General features: G+C 57.3%; 1 protein-coding gene across 6 annotated transcripts in view; it reads left to right on the top strand.

Annotated features, from left to right (window-relative positions):
- Positions 1-7,029: 7,029 nt before the first annotated feature.
- The window catches only part of CASKIN2 (CASK interacting protein 2), a 33,512-nt gene continuing 25,118 nt past the window's right edge, over positions 7,030-15,423 (top strand). For 3 of the 6 annotated variants that reach the window (XM_066200549.1, XM_066200553.1, XM_066200546.1), the window contains exons 1-2: positions 7,030-7,240; positions 9,377-10,083. In XM_066200549.1, coding sequence (XP_066056646.1) covers positions 9,990-10,083 — 94 coding nt within the window. In that variant the 5' untranslated portion in view covers positions 7,030-7,240; positions 9,377-9,989. Of the gene's footprint in view, positions 7,241-8,536; positions 8,640-8,907; positions 8,925-9,376; positions 10,084-15,423 lie in introns of those variants that run through there. The other 3 variants (XM_066200551.1, XM_066200547.1, XM_066200548.1) reach the window with 3 other exon arrangements.

Raw genomic sequence — 15,423 nt, 5'->3', positions numbered from 1 at the left:
ATGGAGATATTTCTGCTGCCTCCTGCCCTGGGTTATTACTCTGTGCAAAAGGCCCCTTCCCACATCTTGAGCCACCATAGCCCCGTGGTTCAGCGCACTCAGATCGTCTTTCCACTGGCACTGTGCACAGTGACCTGCTAATGCCTGGAGTTTTTTCCTCTGATCCTTATTTTGCAGACTGAGGTGACAGTCAATGCCTTTGCAAAGCCATTTTAAGTGTGCTAAGTTTTGTATGAGACCGTGTGTGTGTGTACGAATCTGGGCTGCTGAGGTTGCAGCTGGGGTTGTCAGCAGACCCAACAAGCCAGACCTATCTCTAGGTCCAGGATTTATTCCCATCAGAAATCATAGTTAATTAAACCCTTCTTCTGAAAGGAATTTCTTAGCCACACTAGAGGGATAACAAAGTGAAAGCCTTGTCCTTAATCCTGCCCTTTCATCTCTTAGAAATTCCTTCCTCTCCTGTCTCTTTCTCCCTGTCCTGATTGTTAAAAGAAATGAGAAATAATTTCCACTTGGAAAAAACCCAAGACAACAAAACTCCAGCCCAGCTGATCGCAGCAGAAGCCGAGGAGACGGAGCTGAAAGGAGGGAACTGTTAATGAAGCATCAGCAGCGAGCCAGGGGCAGGAGCTGGAGCCCATCCAGATGGCACTGCTAATTCCCTGCATCCACTCCACACACGTGTCCTCCCGGGGAGAGCTCGGCCGAGCGGCCGCTCTCCACAGCACTGGTCAGCTGCAGCCTCGCCCCCACCCCCAGGAGGGGATTTGCCTGGGTTATCCCAGGCCTCCAATTCAACACATCCAAATTCCCTCTGTGGACGGGGAATGGCATCTTCCCTTCTCATCCCATCGAGGGAAAATGGAGCCCCAGAGTTTGGTTTCCATGCATTCCTTCACTCCAATAGCTGCTCTCCTTCCAGCCATCCCTGTTAGCACGGCTGGGAAAGGCCAGGAGGAAGGACGTGAGGGAGCAATGGGAACGGAGGGATCGCTAGGCATGGACAGCAGAGCTGGCAGCGTGGGGAGCAGAGGTGCAGCAGCATGACCCTGATGGCAGAGGGTGCTGTGGCTGTGCCAGCACTGCCCTGTCTCCCCCCGAGTTCCCACAGCTTCCCTTCATCCACAGGCAACCCGGATATTCGTGTTTCCTGGCCTGGCAGATAAGGCGGCCTCGCCATTAATCAGGAGGCCTGGAGAATGGGATCAACGCAAGGCAGGCGTGCTGCAGAGTTAATCTCCTTTACTCCCCGATGATGGATGGAGCTCATTGCAGACATTAATCAAGTCTGTGAGTGTGCACCAGGCAAAATGGATTAGACACTGTGCTGTTGGCAGAGGCACGCCCCGAGTCCCTGGGCAGTCCTGGAGGAAGCCCGGCGTGGTGGCAGCGCCAGTCAGGGCTGCAGCACAGTGATGTGGTGTGGGTGACAGGGATTACAGCTGCCAGAGCCACAGGGTTGCCTAGGTGTGTCCCCACTTCTGCTCTGCTGATGCTGGCTGTGCCTCCTCAGGGGCGCAGGGCTGTGAGGTGGGTTCTGGTCGCAGCTGGATTGTTCTTATCCATGGAGCTGCTCTTCTAAACAGCCTGCAGAAGGTCCTGGGATTGTTTCAGGGACATTGGAACATCTGCAGTTGTACAGCCCCCAGATCTGCCTGTTACCCAGAGGAGACCCTGCTGCCTGTAAAGGGAAGCTCTGGTGGGAATGGAGAAGGAGCATCAGGCAGCAGAAGCCACCTGTGAGGCTCTGGAGATTTTGGGAAAAGGCTGTCCTGGATAGGCAGGAATAGCATCCACTGCCACCTCCCAGCCCTGGCCATGGTTCTGCAGAATCCCTTGCGAAAGGCTTTTTCTGGTGTGAGATCCTGTTCCAGCTCTGAACTGTGCTGCTTTGGACATCACGAATTCGAGGAGTGGTGTCTTGGAAGCAAAGCAACATGTTTTCAGGCAATATGAAAAAAATGTTCTTCATCTGCTTCGTACTGGCGTTGGAAGGACCAGCAGTGAGAACAACCCCAAATCCTCATCTTCCAGAGGGGGGAGAAGTTCAGGCCTGAGGAAGCAGAGGGAAATGCCCTGGAAAGTTAAGGACTGTGCCACTGCACAAATGTCATGCCCCAGGGAGCAGAATATGGATTTCCAGCACAGCCACCCTGCAGCACCTGCTTCCCCCTTAGAAATGAGCAGCTCGGGGTACTCCCCGCGGGCAGCCCTGAGCCCCGATCTGCTGGAGCGATGCCGGTGGCCCACGCGCTCCCTGCTGCACGGCAGCTGGAGGTTGCAATATCCACTGACAGCCAACGAGTTGTGGTTTTCTGATGATTAATGACACCTCCCTCCTCATGGGAGCCATTCAGCCTCCACGCAGCTGGATGATAACGGAGCCAGAGCGAAATTTGGGTGTTTCCAGAGAATAAGGCCCAGACGCAGGGAATGCGGTGCTGCAGTTGTGAGTTGGTTTATTCCCCCCACATCAATCCTGGAAGGGGGCTCAGTTTCTGCAGGTAAATGTGCCTGACCTTCATTTCCAGGATGGATGCAAGTGGTTGGGTGGAATCCAAGAGGTTTGTTAACAGATATTTTCTTTTCCCCCTCTGCCTTAAGTGCAAAGCCCAACTGACATCAAAGCAACAGAAAGTCTAATCCCGTTTTGAATCAGTGCAAGCACATGCAGCGAATGTTAAACAGGGAATCCGGCTGCAAAAAAAAGGGAGGATTATCTTTAATTTCCTGAGTGAGGGACTAAGCAAGGAAGACGGGGAGAAAAGAAAGGCACAAGACCAGAAAGAAGTGACTGTCAGCACAGGGAGGCTGGAGGAGGAGGAAGAAGAGGAAGGCAGGGCAAGGAGGACGGTGCGAGCAGCAGCTCACGTGTGCCTGGAGAGGTGAGTCCGGCGGGAGCCAGGAACTGGCCCGTGGGAAGGAGCCCCATGCCAGCACCTGCCCAAGCCCCCACAGGGATTCAGGGGAAGAGTTTGGGTTTGCTGTGCCAGGGCAGGGGCTGGTGCAGGCTGTAACTCCTGGTTTGCACTTGTTCGAGCCGGAGCTGTGGAGTTGCTTTTCAAGGGAGCTCAGAGCTGGGCTGCTGTGGAATGATGTACCTGATTACTTTTGTGGGGGGGAAACTATTTGTTGCAAAAGATACTACCAGAGCAGAGCTTCCTAAACCACCAAGCCCTGCTACCTGTCTGAGAGCTGACTCTGAGGGGGTTTCTGTAGCTCTTTGCCACCAGCAGGTCCCATCAGCTCTGCTGAGGGCAGTCACTGCTGCATTTTATACTGACTGATGTTCAGCTTCACAGGTTATGAGTTCATGGAGCTGTGTCTGGGTTCTGGCTTGGGTCTGGGATGTATCCTGGCATTGAAACCCTCCTGGTGGCAGTGGCCAGCTGCAGGCAGCAGCTGTGCTGTGGTATGACAGGAGATGTCTGGGGCCAAACTAGCCCAAACCTTTGTCTGCCAGAGCCTATTCTCTGGGAGAGAGCTGTGATCCTCAACCTCCTCCTTGTGGGCAGTGCGTCTTTCTCTTGATCAAGCCCCCTAATTCATCTCCTTGGACTGCTTCCAGCAGCAGCTATTTCCAGGAGGGTGTGTAAGAGGCAATGGATAAATACCTACGTAAGCACCTTTGTGTCCAAATCCTCCATCCTGCTCTCACTTTGCCCTTGACACTAGTGCCAATGAGGTGGAGTGCTGAGCAGGGTGGGAAATGCCTGGCCTGGATGTAAGGTGGGAGGAGATGGATGCCTGTACAGGAAAGGCTCCAATGGGGACAGCATGTGACTTCTGAGGATCAGGAATGAGATTGAGACTTGCTGGGCTGCTTAAGGACATGAGCAAAGCCCAGCAGTGGGGCACCCATCACCCCTCAGTGCTCAGGGAGCCAGGTGATGTGTGAATCAATGCCAGGAGCTGCAGGAAGGGCTCCTGTGGGTGGCTTTAAATCTGAGCAATAACCTGCTTTCTGCCGTGGCCTGATTCAGTGCAGGAGAGGCTCTTCCTCGCCCTGCTTCATCCTCAGCCTGCACCTCTCCTCCCTGCAGGACAGATCCTGTGGTCCAACACAGCCTCTGCCATGGTGGTGCCGCCCTTGTGCAGGTGCCAGACATCAGCCCTGTGCTGGCCCTGAGCGGGGAGTGTTTGGGCAGTGGTGTCTGCACACCCACCCAGGGAATCGACCCTATCTGCCATGGGCATCAAACTGCTATTGCTGCCTTGTTTTCCTGAACCTCCTCCTGCCCAGGTCTGAGAAGCAGCCCTGGGATTACAGCAAGGCTTTGGGTCGAGCTGGGCATGCTTTAAAAAAACAGCAGTGAAAGAGAAGCCTGAGCCACAGCTGAAAGTGGGGAAGTGTATTTACATCCAGCTGGTTCATAACATACTTAAAATGTTTTGGACGTCTGGTCTGGGCCTTTGCAGACCTCCTGCCCACTCAGTGGGGATGAAATGGCCATGAACTTCCAAGTTTGATTTTCATGGGTGAGATTTGGGAGTCTTGCACTCCAAAATTTGGAGCTGTGTCTGTCACAGCCTCACCTGGAACCAGCGCTGGCCATGAAGCTGCTGTGTATATTGCTTCTGCCAGTGTGGTTGCTTCCATGCTGGACTGCAAATGCATTGCTTTGAGTGTTTTACCCCATCCCAAAATAGTATCAGAGTGGAGAGGAGGGGTTTGCACAGCTGCAGGGGCTGCGAGACAAGCCAGGATGAGCCGCAGCCACCCAAGACATGGGCTAACCTAAAAAAGCCGCTTTGAATTGTTGCACTGAATTTAAAAGAAAACCAACAACCTCCTTCCCAATACTTTACAAGGCGACGATCGCTGTAGCAGGGACCTCTAGATGGCAACATCGACCTGAGGAGCTGCGAGCAGGAACCGGGGCCCCGCAGATCTGAGCAGCCCGACCCGGCTGGAGCCCCCAGGCCCCTCACCCAAAGCGGGGAACACAAGTCAGGGCTGCCTTGGGCACCTTTCTGCAGAGGCTGAGGGCAGAGCTGGGCACACAACTGTGCCTGCACCTTGAAACCCGCTAGACTCTAAAACGTACTGGTGCACAGAAGGGGGTAAATCGTTAAAGGACTTTCTCTGCAGTGAAAATTCAATCGATGCTCTCAGCACCTGCTCTGCAGGCACAGGGGAATAAATGTCATGGGGGGTCTGTCAACTCTGCAAGGTGGACACGGTTGAAGCCACTGGCAGCTCTTTGTGCTGGTGTCACCAACCAGCTGTTCATCCTTCAAGAGTAGCTGGAAAACTGGGATTCGTGGGTAGAAATGGGGGCTGCTACCTGCCCCTTCCAGCTCCACTCCCTGCAGGCAGGGCCGTAGAGGGAAGGCGCTGAGCTTTGGTGCAGTGTCAGGACTGCCAATATGGGGTTAAATGTTTGAAGGCTGCACTAGAAATTGTTGATTTCTAGTAAACCCCTCCATTGGCCCCCTCCATTCAAAAGGCTTGTGTGACACCAGAGATTAAAGTTTGAATTATCCAGCTTCAGCCACACGAGTGTGGCTGCAGCAGCACAACCTTTGGCTGGGGATGTCAGGGTGCTGTGCCATTACTGTGGGGTGACAGCGTGTGCTAGAGGCCGCTGGGGTGAAAAAGTCCTTCCCCTGCCTGAAATGGGACACACATTTTGTACAAAGCAGGTTCTGGGCTCCTCTTTTGCAAAGTGGGTTTAGTCTGTGCCCAGGGAGCTGCAAAGCTTAATTAAGATCCTTAAAAGGACAAAAGGTGCCACATAAATTCAGGGGATTATTATAAATGTCACTGCGCTTTACAAGCTCTGGAAAAACTCAGAGGAGGAATAACAAGACCTTTCACTTCACAGCCCTTTCTTGCAGGGCTACTTAGAGCTTTGTGCTTCAGCGTAGCAGCCATAAAATGTTGACATTTATAATTAGATGTGCATAATAATCTCTTTATTCCCGAGCTGAAAAGGCAGGGTGTGTCTGGAGACGTCAGTCCCTCCTCCTTGCCAAGGATCCCCCTCATTGGGGCTGCTCATGAAACCTTCATTTGGTGAAATGTCTCGGGGCCTGGTTTGAAGGTGTGTGGGATCGTTGCAACTCCTCCAGGGAGCTGCAGGCTGGCCATTTAGTGAACAAAACCAAAGCCTCCGTGTGTTTTTAATCTGATTAGTTGATGATAATCCAGTGGTATCATGCAACAAAAACTGTCCAGCTTTATTAGGCAATCTCCTGTTTTAAAAGAACTGTGCTCGAGGGAGTACTTGCCTCTGCTGTTTCTGCTGAAGATTGGCAGAAATGGGTGATTTTTGGTGGTTTTAGTGCTTTGTGAGGATAGGATTAATTTGGGGATCAAATTGACGGCCGGGGATCGGCGGATTTTGGTCCCATGGGTGCCATCAGTGGCATTTTGCAGCCCCTCTCCCAAGGGGGTTGGGGTGGAGGGGGCAAAGGGCTGACGGGGGAGGGCTGGTTCCCAGACCACCGTGCTGCTCCTGAATGGAGGATGGCGGACCTCTCTCCGAGGCCGGTCCTGTAGCACCGGACCATTCCCGGGTCAAGCACTCTAGGTCGGTCCCGTACGATGCCAGTCCCAGACCACCGGCTCCGAGCTGGATTGAGGAGGATGCGGGATTCCCAAGGGAGCCGGTCCCGAACCACTGGCTCGGTCCCGGATCGAGAACGGGGAACCTCCCACCAGCTCGGTCCCGAACCCCGCCGGTCCCGGAGTATCGGGTCGGTGCCGTACCACGCCGGTCCCGCTCCCCGTCGCCGGTCCCGGTCCCGGACCGCGCTGTGTGTCCAGCCGGACCCCCTTCAAAGCGAGTCGATGCCCGGGAGCCGGGGCAGCCCCAGCCGGGGGCGGAGCGGTGCCGGTGCGGCGGGATGGGCGGCCCGGCCCCTGCCCCGCTCGACGCCGCATCACGGTGAGTGACAGCCGCCCCGGCCCGGCCCCGCCGCACAACCCGCCGGGCTTTTCCAATCAGGCCGGGCCGGGGAGGGATTTCCTGCCGGGACGGGGCCGGCCCGAGCGGGACTTTGCCGAGTGCCGCGCCGCCTGCGAGCCGGGACCCGCGGCTCCGCTCCGGTACCGGCCCCGCTCCCGCCCCGCGCGGCTCGGGAAGTTGCGGCCGGACCGGGCTCGGCACTGCTCGGTGCGCCGCGGTCCGGAGCGGCTCCGCACGGCGCGGGCGGGTCCGGTCCGGTGCCGTCGGTTCGCCCCGGCGCGGTTCGGTTCGCCCCGGTGCGGCGGGCTTGGGAGCGCCGCCAGGTGAGTGGGGCCGGCGGAGCAACTCGCCCCGAGAGCCGCGGAACAACTCGCCTCGGTGGGGGCAAAAATCCCCCCGAGCGCGCTCGGAGGAAGGAGCCGCCCCGCCCGGGGGTCTCGGGGCCGGGAGGCGGAGGTGCGGCCGGGGCCCCCCTCGCTGCCCGCCCGCCCGCGTCCGCAGCGGGGCTGGAGCCTCCCGGGGGAACCCGGCTGGCCCCGCCGCCCCTCGGGACCCGGCTGGGTGCTTTCAGCTCCTTTGCATCTTTCCTCCGCCACTTACGTAACTGGTTTGGGTTTGTTTGGGGTTTTTTTTTTTTTTTTCCTCCTCTCCCTCCTTTTTTCCCCCGGCGCTGCCGTTGGCTGCGGGAATGTTTGGGATACTTTGGTTCTCCAGGTGGATTCCTGGGCTGGAGGCTCAGCTCTGCTCGTGTGGGAGGGATTTTTTGCTGTTGCTTTTCCAGCTTTGTGCTTTTCTCGAATTTTGCCTTCGCTTCTCCTCTCTGGAAAGGCTGAAGGAGGTGTAGGTCGGCATTCGGAGCTCTCGGTCCCTCCGAGTTGCCCGCTGAGCTCCGCGTGTTCCGGGAGCCGCGGCAGCAGCACCGGGGCTGTTTTCCAAGGGAGGTCGGGCACCTCAGATATAAAGGATTTCTCAAATATAAAGTCGTCTCACCGCCTCACGTTTTCTTCTTGTGAGTGCTCTTGAGGAGCAGCACAGAGCTGGATGCAGTGCACAGGGTTAAACGAAATTGTTCTGAAGACGGTGCGACGCAGGAGGTTTCGGGAGGGGATTTGTTTGCAGCGAGAGGTTAGTCTGAGTCAAGTGGCTGAAACTTTGTTGTAAGGTAGATAAGCTTGTGCAGGTGCCCCAGGACGAGGGGAGGTGACACCTGGCCCCGATGGGCACCAGCTTCGGTGCCGAGAGCTTCATCAGCTGAATGAGCTGTGGGTGGGGAAGAATCCCCCAGCCTGGTGTGGGAATCACACACCCCCTTGTCCCAGAAGCTAAGCCAGTACCTGAGGATCATCTTTTTGTCTTTCCTGGCTGCTGCACCCTGTGGAGTGCTGGAACACGGGGAAGTCGTGAGCCGTGTCTGTGGGCAGCTGCAGCTCCCGGCTGAGCAATGCTGTTATGCCATGGGATTCTCCTTCTGGTTTTGCCCCCACCCCAACAGGACCTGTCATTGTTGCCTTGTCTCCCCCGTGATTTCTGTGCTCCGAAGGGTGACCTCGATTGCTCGGAGGAAGCGACACCCACTGTTATATAAACTGTGGAGGTCGAGTGCTCTGGGAAGGGAGACTTCACTGAGCCGTGGCTGGGGGAACCAGAGCTGCTTCTGATCCGTCCTGGATGGGCAGAGGGAAAGTTGTGGGGCGATCTGGCGATGGCCTTGCAGCTGGCACGGTGTGTGCTCCCTGCTCTCCTGCACGCACGCTCCTCCCCGGTGTTGGAGCAGCCTGCCAGATGCATGGCCCTGAACCAGGAGGGGTTTTCTTGCCACACAGTGTGGGCAGCCCGGGTGCAGTGTGGGAGCACAGGCTGGGACACGTGAACTGCTTCTACAGGACTCCGTGCCCTCTCCAGGGTACCCTGGCTGGCCAGGATATGGCCTTGAGCCTGTTCTGAGCACAGTTGTCCTGCTAAATTACACCCAGCTCCTCACTGGGGCCAGAGAGAGCTCCTGAACTGGTGAGAAGTGTCTTGAGTCCCGGGAAGTTTGGAGGGTGAGGGTTTATCCTCGTACAGGAGAAGAGTGCGAGGCAGGCTGACCTGCTCCCATGGGCTGCAGAGGGCTTTGCCTAAACCTTCCCAGCTCCATCCCTTGTGTGCTGCTGCCGGGAAAGGAGAGGGGGAGGCATCGTGTGCCCCGAGCCCCGTGTGCTGCCTTTAGGGACGGCGTGGTGTGTGTGGCCCCGGGAGCGCAGGGAAGGAGCTGTGCCCCTGTCCCGCTCTGGGGGCAGCACCCTCGAAAGGTTTCCTCCATAGGTTCTTCCCTCTCCGTTGAACATAAGACTGAGCCAAGTCCCGCCAGGACTAAATATAGTCAAAGTATTCGTTCTTCGGCACGGATACAAAAGCTGTCGCGACTGAGCCGGGAGGTAAATGGCCTTTGGGGGCTGACTCTGCTCTTCCCTCCGCAGGTCCCGGGCTGCCGTGCCGGGGCTCGGCCGTGCATGGGGCTCTCCAGCGTGCCTGCAGTGCCGTCACCGAGAAGAATGCCAAAACGAAGGGGCTAATGAGCACCAGAGAGGGAGGATCTATAACTTCCAGATGGCAACGAGCCCATAATCCCTTTGGGAAGAATTAGGGACTCATCAGCGCAGCAGAGCCTGCTGAAGGGAGCAAAGCACGACACCTCTGGCTCCAGGAGTGCTGTGAGAGGCTGAGGGCATCCCAATGCTGCCAGCGCTGGACACCCTGCCCTGAGCTGCCCGGCTTTGTCTCACAGAGCTCTGGTGCTGCCGGGAGCCTGTCCCCAAGCACTGAAGTATTTTTTGTTTTAATTAAATGCATGTTCTCCAACCAAACCCCATCTGGGTCCTGCTCCTCCCGACGCAGAAAGGGACTTCTGCCCTTAGCAGAAAGACTTCTTCCTTCTGGTTTTTATGCCCGGTGGGATTGTAAAGTGTCTTTCTTCCTGGATTTCATCTCTCATCAAAGTGTGTTTTGAGGAATTAGGGGCTTATTCCTATGGCTTTATAAACCCCTGGGATCTGAGGGTTTCTACGTTGCTGCTGGTCCCACCTGCCTGCGATGGGGCGCGAGCAGGAGCTGATCCAGGCCGTGAAGAACGGGGACGTACCTGGCGTGCAGAAACTGGTGGCCAAGATCAAGGCATCCAAGAGCAGTGAGTACCTGGGCAGAGAGCTGTGGGCTCCCTCCCCCTGACTGGGCTCCCCTGCCAGTCCCGGGGTGTGAGTCTCAGTGCTGGCCAAGCCAGGGTGCAAGTGCCTGCTCTGACCCCCGGCACATGAGTTGTGCTGCGGCCGGATGCGGGAGTGCAAGCGCAGCCCGTGCGGATGAATGACTGGGCTGTAAGCAATCCTACAGCTGAGCTGGGGTTCCCCTTGGGCTCGGGGCCAGGGGCCCTGGAGCGTGGGCCACTGAGCAGGGGTGGGTGAAGGGAAGCAGCCGTGGCGGGGGGAAGTGAACCGCTTTGGGGGGGACGCTGCTACAAAGGGTCTTTAGCGGTTGCTGCTCACTCCCAGCCGTATTTATCTTGTGAAAAATTATCATCCCAGCCAGTCGACTGGAACCAATCGTCAAGCCTTGAATTTCAGTCTGGTAATGTTTAACCCTTCAGCAGGGCTGTTTTCTTGCCTGTGCTCTCAGAAAGGTCAGTAGTAAGCAGAGCTTGGAGTGAACAGAGGGCTCGGGGAGTCCCCAAGGGCAGCAGGGCCCTGCAGACACGGCACGGCATCTGGAGGAGATGGGGAGGGTGGAAAGGTGGATGAGATTGTGACCAGTGCCTTCTATAGACCTGAGCTCCTGGTCCTTTCTCCTGACAGACCAAGAGAAGGAAATTGGGAAAAGTAAATAAAAGGGCTCTCGATGTCATGTCTGGCTGGGGAAAGGTGCACCCTGGATGCCCAGGCTGTGGGAGTGTGGATACCCCTCCCAAGGCTGCTCATCGTGGGGGGTCTCTCGGGGGTGTGTGGGATAGCTGAAGGGGAATAAGCTGTCTGGAGGAGGGAGGGAGGAAACTCAGGCAGGAGAAGCTTTAAGGCTTCTTAGGAACAGCTCAGAGCATAGAGGCTGGCGCAGAGAAACCCAGGTTAGGCTGAAGATTATAAACGTGAGGAGGGGATCAGCTTCCCTGGGTCATCTACTGGAAAGCTTTGACTGGGACCAGAACTTTGCAAATCTCAACTTCTGGGCTTTCAGAAGGGCTGGGAGACTCCTCCTCCGCAGAACAGGGGCACCTGGTGCCCCTTCCCTGGGTGAAGGTACTGGGTGCCATTGCCCCCGCTGCTCAGGAACTGTGCCTGTACAGGGTCCCAGAGCTGAACCAGAGCAGTTTGCCCACGTGGGTGGGTTGAAGGACACCCCCAAGGCAATAAACAACGTTAGGACACGAGTGTCCTGCTGGCTGACGCAGCCCCGTCCCCTGAGCCGGTGTCCCATGGCCAGGCAGTGTGTGCAGGCTGGGCTGCCCATGGCTCTCCTCCTCCTGCACACCCAGAGGGATGAAGTCACACTTGTTTTCTCTCATACCCTCCAGTAACTCTCTCCCAGTTCAATCCCGTCTGTTTTCTCTCTGGAGTCTTCCCCTCCCTGCAGCCGTGGGGCACCCACGTGAACATGTGTGTTTAACTCCCCCGCTGCAGCAGCATCAGCAGCTCCCTCGGCTTATTTTCATTTTATTCCTTTATAAGGAGGGGCCAAAAAACCCTGACCCCTCCAAGGCCACTGCTGCAAGCCCTCAGTGGGGCTCCCGTGGGGCTTGCCTGGTCCTGGAGGCTCATCGCTGGCATGGAGGGCACCACTGCTCCCCATCCCTTACGGTTCCCTCTCCCTCTTCTCACCAGTGCTATGCGAGCCAAGCGTTTGCTGCCTTTGCTGCTCATTAGAGCGCCTTTTCCATATGACAGGCTGAGATGCTGATTTTTTTTTTTTTTATATATATCATTATATATTTTTTTAAATCCCTCTAAGAGTCCTTCTGCTGTCTCAGTGGATTGGGAGCTCGATCGCTGTGATCAGCCCTCTGGGGCTTCCTGTGCCTAAAAAAGTCGCCGCACGTAAGCAAAATCCAAGCGCCAGTCCCGGCAGCGGGAACTTCAGGGACACGTTGTTTAATATTCTCTGCGCGCAGCCTCCTCCCCGAGCAAGCGCCGCCGCACAAGTGGGTCACAGCACCTCTCATTCCAAGGTGCTGGGGTGGGCAGGGACAAGATTTTTGGGGGCAGGAGCCAGGAGGGAAAGGGCAGGCGAGGGCAGTTGTGCTGCCTGCGGGAAGGGGACGTTGGCGCGACGCCGTGGTCACTCCTGCAGCCAGGGAGGGGGTTCTGGTCTGGGAGAGCCAGGCTGCTCCTGCCGGGCCAGCCGTGCTTTGCTGAGGTTCCCTGGCAATGGAAACATCCCGCTTTTTATTTTCCTTCTCCCTCTCCCCTCCCTTCTGCCTCGGGAGCGCTGCAGAGTTTAATTGAAATTGTTAAACGACCCATCACGGCTTTGGCCTCTCTCCCCCGCGATCAATCACGGCCCTGGGCTGCTGCCCTCGCCAACAATGCCCCAGTTGGCCCGGCCAGGGCCGGCACCGAGGGGCTGGGGCTCCCGGGGGAGGCGAGAGGCAGAGCCCCTCTGGCCAGGGGTCCCAGGGGCGACAGCTCCTGGAGCTGGACGGTGCCCCGCAGTTTGGGTGTCCCCATCCCTGGATGCAGGATCAAGGGGCAGGGGATGGGGGGATGCAGGGAGAGGGGGTGCCCCTGTGACAGCCGGGGGCTGGGGGAGCTGTGGAAGGCGATGGGAGCTGGACTCGCTGTTTGTCTTCCTCAAGGGAGTGGTGAAGGTTTTTATTTAAACGTGTGTGAAGTGCAAAGAAAGGGCAGCAGCTGAGCAAACTGGTGTGAAACTCTCAAGGACAGGGAGCAAAGCCCTGCTGGGGTTCAGCTGCTGCCTTGAGGAGGTTCAGTAAGCCACTTGCCCCATTTCACCAGCTGTGTTGGTGCTTTCCAGACCTTAGACATTAAGGATTGGGGTGGGCTCCTGGGACATTTCTGTGTTTGGGCCATGACCTAGCAAGTTGTTAAACGTTAGCAAAGCTTGCAGAGGGGCCTTGGCTTTATCTCCATGCCTGTGTTGGAGCCTCTCACTGCTGCATACAGCCGCACAAAGCATGTTAAGGTTTTCTCAAGAGCTGTGCCAGCCCTCAGATGCTGCTGCCACCATCCAGTTTCGCAGGAGAAGGATGATGCTACTCCACGTGCTGTGAGACTGTAGCAGGCAGATGTGGGATAACTCACTCCTCTCCCCCCTGAATTTCCTCCTAATCCCTAGTAGGTGTATCAGCTTAAGCCTCAAAGCGTGAGGTTTAATATCTCTCCTGTGATTTGTTAGCCTTTGCCAGCGGCGCTCTGTGTCCCTGTCCTCTGCAGAAATATCCACCCTCCTTTCATGACCTGCTAGGATTTCTGCTTCTCCCCACAGCGACAGGTCTGTAATTGTTTGGGGGAGAAGCTGCTCCTTTTTGCAATCTGGGAGTTATTTTGTAATGGTGTTGGATGTGCCTTTGTGTCAGGCAGCAAGCCCAGTGTGCCATCCCCCCGTACCGAGGAGGACCATCCTCCTCTTCACTGCTGCTACCGAGCGAGGCTTGTCCCAAACCCTCGGGTACCCCGGGTGCTATTCCTGGTCTGGCTGCAGGGCAGAGCCCAGGCTGGCCTTGGGCAGGATCCTTATCGTGTCAGGCTCTGTTTCACCCGATGGCTTTCCCTGGTGGCAGTGGTGCAGAGGTGCCTGGGCACCTTTCCTGCTCCACTCCTGCCCCAGGCAGTGGCAGGCAGCTGCCAGCTCTGCCACCGAGCACGAGTGTGGCCCTGGCCACGTCCCTTGAAGGCCAGGTTTCGAGGACGAGTTCCCAAAGCGTCCTTGGCTGTGTCCTCCCCTCCTCTCCCCGCACGCTGTAGGTCTGACGGGCTGGACCGGCTCCGCAGCTGCGCTCCGACTTGGAAAGGCTGTGGGCACGCCTGCGGAGAGACGCTGAGAAACTCTGCCGAAACGGGCAAAACTCCCTCTTCCTCCAGGACTGAGCCAGGAGCGGGGCGAGGCGCCGTGCCCGGGGAGCCGGGCTGGCAGCGGCCCCGTGCCGGGGACCCCACCACCCCACAGCATGCCCAGACCTGCTCCTGAACCAGCCTGCGGTGGGTGGGTGGTGGGAGCGGGAGAAAAGAGCCTTCAAAGGCTCCACAGAGTGCAGCAGCCATGGGGCTGGATGGTGGAGGGGCTGCAGCTCCATGGCAAGGCGGCGTCAATCCTTTCTTCCTCCCGCTGTGGCTCCTAACCTCCCTGGAAGGGAGGTCTCCTCTGGTAGCCTGGTGTTTGCTGGGTGGGTTTTCCCATCCACATCCTGGCGTTCCCACCTCTCACGCTGGGAAGGAAAAGCCCTGCGCAGGCGGCGGAAGGAGTGAAGGGACAGTTGGTTTTCAAAGCTGGGCTCCAGCGGGTGTTGTGTTTGGAAAGGGGCCCGGCTGCCACTGGAGCTCCCAGGGCCAGGGAAAAAGTCGCTGTGCCGAGTGCGGGAGATAAGGCACAAGCGAACAGCGTCACACGGGGAGATGGAGGAGCCTGTGCCGGGCATAGGCTGGCCCTGCCCCTCTGCACCCATTTCCCTGTGTTCGCAGCTCCACGTCTCCCCTTGTCACAGGTCTGTCCCCAGCCTTTGGACACCCATTGGCAGGGCAGCCTGCGGTCCCTTGCTCTCAGCCTGGACCACTGCAGCTGACTTTTTCTTGTCTGTAAAAGAGTGGGGGAGAAACCAGGCTAATTCTGGGAAAGGGGATGAATGTAGGGACTTCTGAGCCTGCCCCAGGCCATGCTGCCATCCTTTGGAGATGACCAGACAGCACTGGGGTATTCCAGGGAATCTCCTGGAAATGTGGAGGTCCCTCAGGGCCGTGGATGGAGCCAGGCTGGCAGCCATCCCCAGTGTCACAGGCAGGAGGTGGAGGTTTGGGACAGGAGGGGAATTTCCATCCCTTGGGCATTTCCTGGTGACTCAGCCCAGACCAGGGGGCTCAGCTGCCTCTTCCCAAGGGCTGCAGAGGCCATTTTGGCTGTCTGACCCAGAAACATGCAACGATTCAGATGAGGACAGCTTGAAGGCAGACAGGGAGGGCAGTCCCGAGCCCAGGGACACCGTGCAGCACACGGGCACAATAACCAGGACAGTGCTCCCCAGGGCTGCAGAGAAGGGGACGTGGCAAGGACACTGCCAGAACAGGCATTCCGTCCCCTGGCTTGGCTGGTTCCAGGAGGGAGCTGGTGGACCACGACAACGACCAGCATCACTTCTGCCACCTCTCTGTCAGGTTCCCAGTGCTGCAAAGAGGTTTTTCTGGGAAGGTGGGAGGTGAATCCCAGTGGTGATGGACGGCGTGTAAGATGGTTTCCTGCTGGAAATGGATGCTTCCACCAGCATTGCTCCGGCAAGAGTTAAAAGCAGGGTTGGATGCCGTGCGTGTATGTG

Source organism: Chamaea fasciata, unplaced genomic scaffold (genome assembly GCF_029207755.1).
Source record: "Chamaea fasciata isolate MVZ Bird 193981 ecotype frontalis unplaced genomic scaffold, bChaFas1.0.hap1 SCAF_19, whole genome shotgun sequence".
NCBI classification, from domain to species: Eukaryota; Metazoa; Chordata; class Aves; order Passeriformes; family Sylviidae; genus Chamaea; species Chamaea fasciata.
This window is presented reverse-complemented; position numbering and strand designations above follow the sequence as displayed.